The sequence below is a fragment of the Magnolia sinica genome, unplaced genomic scaffold (genome assembly GCF_029962835.1).
Source record: "Magnolia sinica isolate HGM2019 unplaced genomic scaffold, MsV1 ctg213, whole genome shotgun sequence".
Lineage (NCBI taxonomy): Eukaryota > Viridiplantae > Streptophyta > Magnoliopsida > Magnoliales > Magnoliaceae > Magnolia > Magnolia sinica.
In genome coordinates, this window is record NW_026682779.1 from 158,100 (window position 1) to 162,646 (window position 4,547).

At 39.6% G+C, this 4,547-nt stretch overlaps 1 protein-coding gene across 1 annotated transcript; it reads right to left on the bottom strand.

Annotated features, from left to right (window-relative positions):
* Window positions 1-246: 246 nt before the first annotated feature.
* Window positions 247-1,684, bottom strand: LOC131236095 (disease resistance RPP13-like protein 4). Its single transcript, XM_058233211.1, has 2 exons — window positions 348-1,684; window positions 247-250 (listed from the first exon to the last, which is right to left on the bottom strand). Exons 1-2 carry the CDS (start codon window positions 1,682-1,684, stop codon window positions 247-249), a joined length of 1,341 nt encoding a protein of 446 aa, XP_058089194.1.
* Between the last annotated feature and the right edge of the window lie 2,863 nt (window positions 1,685-4,547).

Sequence of the window (4,547 nt, forward strand, 5' to 3'; positions counted from 1 at the left end):
CAATGAAAAGAAACTGAAGATTGGGAAGGGAAGTAGGATCGAGCCACGCAGGTGTTCTTTCTCCTGGGTAGTACCCAAGATCCAACTCCCTAAGGCATTTAAGAGGAGCAGAAAGCTGACGGTGTATCTTCCTTACAAATCTGTCACTTTCAAGAGAACTGTCCTCAAAGTCTAGAATTAGAATTTGCAGATGCTGGAGCATTGATAACAAATTCCATTCCACTTCTTCTATTTCTTCCTCTGACTTTATCTTCATGTAAAGTTCTCTGAGTCTTGGCAAGTTCTTCAATTGCGAAATACATGATCCATTTGTACGACCCGAATTCACAGGACTAAACCCAAATAACCGTTCGAGATTTGAAAGCTTTCCAAGCCCTGCCGGCATGCATTCTAAAGGCGGACAATCAATGATTTCGATAGCTGTGAACTTCTCCAATGTCGTGATTGACAGAGGAAGCCTTTCCAAATTGGTGCACTCGACTAAACATAGAATCTGAAGATTATAAAGATGTCTGATTGAATCTGGGAGTGTTCTCAAGGCAGAATTCTCGATTCTAAGAAAAACAAGGTGCTGTAATGACCCTATCCTACTCAACCAATTCTTGCCCACAATATCTTCATCGATTTCTGTGTTTGAGAATGAAAGACATAAGACCCTCAACCACCTTAGTTTGCATAGTTTTGCTTCTACACTTGCAACAATCTCTCTGTGCTCAATGTCCACCCCAACCAATGTCCGCAGCTTGGTAGAACTGTTTTGGATGCTCCCCACTGTTGTGTTCATCGAAATTCCCAAGCCTCCCCAGCGGCGAGGCTGCACAATGAATGCAGGCCTATCTCCACAGTCCAACCTCACAAAAAAGTCCTCTTCTCTTGCAATTTTTATAAACATATCTCGAACCATATCGTGCATTTTGCAACCAAGGAAGCTTTTTTCGAAGTCATCTTTATCCACTCCAAGCATCAAAAATCGATTAAATAATTTTGTAAGGCAGTCTTCTCCGATCTCTAATGCCGTTTTCCCATTTCTTCCCCAAATAAAACCTTCACCAATCCACGATTCAACAATGTACCTAACTGGTATTTCATAATCTTCAGGAAGCATGGCAAGGGACAAGAAGCAAGGTTTTAACTGTGTTGGGAGCTCTTCATAGCTTAACTCTAGTCTCATAATGACCAGCTCATCTTTCTTACTGAATTCCAACTCCTCCTTTAGGTGCTCTGATATTTGCCTCCATTCATGGATGGAATCACCTTTCCCCAACTTCATTCCACCCACAATGTTGATTGCCAAAGGAAGCCCCCCACAACCCTCAACGATCTCCTTTCCCAAGCCCTCCAAATCCGGATTTGTGCACTTACCTCCGTTTCTTGCAAAAGCAACTTTGCTGAATAAGGACCAACTATCTTCATCTGAAAGAACTTGTGAACAATGTATGCACCTATCGGTAGCCCCCATTGATTTAGTAACCTTCTCATTCCTTGTTGTAACAATAACACAGCTACCCTCCACTCGGGGCAAAGCGGACTTCAAGCTATCCCACCACCTCCCTTCATCTGTTCCCCACACGGCATCCAAAACCACCAAGTACTTCCCATCTAACTCACCCTTAAGCCTTTCCAACAGCTCACGAATGTCATATCCCCTCAAAGAATTCTCTTCTGCCCTTAGTTTCTTTACCATTTTCTTCACCAATTCATCCAATTAGAAAGTTTGAGAAACAGTAACAAAAAATGAGTGCTTAAAAGAGTTTTTCACATTATGGCTATTACATATCTTCTGAGCAAGCGTGGTTTTACCGATTCCCCCCATTCCAACTATTCCAATTACTGTTAATGGCCCATTAGCTTCAAAGATCCAATTTCTAATCTTCACCGAATCATCTTCTAATCCTACCATATCATCTTCATCCATTAGGATTGGGTAGATCAGTGGCATATTCTCGCCATGTTCATATTTTCCAGTTTGGCGAGGAGCTGTATCCAAGTAGGACTTCATCCTGTCCTTCACCTCTCTTATTTTTTGATTAATTTTACTCAACTGCTTTCCCAACTGACGACGGGTTTTCAAAAGGATAGGAGAGCAATAACTCGTAAAATTGGGTGCACAGCCTTGGTGTTTTTCCTGGAATAAAAGATGGCAATCTGCTATTACATCTTCAACATCGTATACCAACTCTCTTAAGTCGCTCATTACTATCTCGAGAATCTCATTCCTATCTTTCCTCTTCATCCGAGCGGCTTCCTTGAGATATCTCTGCATATATTGAAGCTCATTCTTTGTTTCCTCAACCTGGTCATTAAGCTCACGTAGTTGACAACCTTCGCTTATGAGTACTGACACCAATTTATCCAAGAGAACACTAACGACAGCATCCGCCATTTCCCTGTAAGATAGTATCGTACCTTTATGAAAACGGAATTCAAAACTACAAGGTGGAGGGAAAGAGGAAAAAAAAATTAAAAACTTGCTAGAAAATATTGCAAATGAATTGGCTACATGAAAGTAATTGCACAAAACTCCACACCAAATATATTTTCACTTTATTTTAATCATTTTTCCTAAAGCCTAATGCATTATTTAGAAACTTATCGTGTCAACTCAGAACTCTAGTATGTCAACTCGGATCAGCATGAAAATGTGCTAAGTTTCTATATGACTCAAGTCGTTACAAGACTCGTTGGATTTCCCTAAACTTGTCCGTGTTTTGCATTAACTCTCTAGAACTACCAAGTTTTGTGTTACTTGGCCGATTTTTATAGAGTAAAAAGGTTTGATGAAAAAAAATGTAAAGTACATGTTTGAATCCACCATCTTTAAAATAGACAAAGACGTTGCCTGAGTTTTGTTGCAAGACTCGCCAAGTTTTCTCTAAATGTGCCTGTGGCATGCACTAACTCATTGAAGTGACCAAAGTTTTATGTTACTTGGGGGTGAGTTTTATAGTGTAAAGCTATGGTGGGGAAAAAAGAAGCTATGTAAGGACTAAGGAAAAGCAATTATGAACAAAGCAACTTGATCACAACGTGCAGTCCATATGGCTTTGTTTTCTGTGTCTTGGGAGGTGTTGGGTGGCCATGTGGGCCGTTGAGCTTGTGATTAGGGTTTTGTGGTTTTTCACCCTTTTTCTGGTCAAGCCTTTTCAGTTATGGCATGACAATTGTGGCTGGTGTTGGTTCCTAGAATTGCCTGCGTGTCTTGCGCTTTTGTAGGTGTTGAGGGGGATCCTACTGTTTTGCTGGTGTTTCCTCCAACATTTGTTGTGGGCATTGCTGTGTTATCTGCACAATAGGCTTTGTAAGTTTAGAAGTGGTTTTGGTCGGTGTGTGCCGGGTGTAAATAGACAGATTATGTAGAAGTCTTTTCTGATTACACACTGGATTACAAGTTCCGTCTACTATATGTAGGAATGTTAGATAAGATAGGTTACATATTCAAATGATTGAAAATTGAATTTAGTCTTTTGGAGGAAACGGAGGAGGTTGACGTAAATCAGGAGATTGCTGTGATTGTATCGGAAGCAGTTGTAGAGTAGTGGATGTATTGTTAACACTGGGTATCCAGTGCTGCTAATTTACTGTCTGCTAGCACTCAAGGGAACTAGATTTTGTTGAATTGTATTGCTGCTGGGGCCGCTGCTTTAAGGCCTGAATTTTGTTGGAGAGTGTATGTTTGCAATGGCTGTTTTGTGAGAGGGTGCTTTTGTTGCCTTGGTGACTACACTATCGTAGTTTTTTAGTTGTTCTGGAGGGTGGTCTATTTTGACATAGTCTGCTGTCAGATTCCGGCTGCCATTTTCCCTTGTTTTGCTGCTATAGGAGCATCTGTTTTCTGTTTAGAGACCTTTTTTTTTTTTTTTTTTTTCGTGTTTATTTTCTTATTCTTATGGCTGTTGGGATCAGGGTATATACGATAGGTGAGACGTGTTATTTTTTGCAGAGTTCACCTGAATGTTTGTACATACTGTTATCATGTCTACAAATTTCCCAGTGTCGTGCTCCCACCTTTCTATGTACAAAAAATAAAAATAAAAATGCAAGTACTTGCTATGCATGTAGTTGGATTTGACGTTGTTGGTATCCACATCACCTATCTGGACCGTCTGTTAGGTCTAGGCTGCTCTTCAATGGCAGTCTTGAAAAATTCATAACGATCAGATGATTTAAACTGTCCATTCAGGTGCTTGCAAAAATTGATGGATGATATTGCTCATTAAAGAGTAACCAATGTTTAGGACCTCCTTATATTGCTGCCGTTATTGTATAGTGATGAAAAAAGTTCAGACTAAGGCCCCGTTTGTTAAATACGAAGTCTAAAGACTGAATTTGAACTCTGAAGCCTGAATATGAAATCTGAAGCTTGAATATGAAATCGGAAGTCAAAAAACTTGTCTGATAATTATGGCTGAAGTCTGAAAATTAAGTACTAAATTTGAAACAACCTGTTTTGTTAACAAACATCTGAAATATCTAAAAAATGTTAATTTAACACATTTGCCCCTATCTCCCATTTGGATATATTTTACATTATAAAGAAATTATTTTTT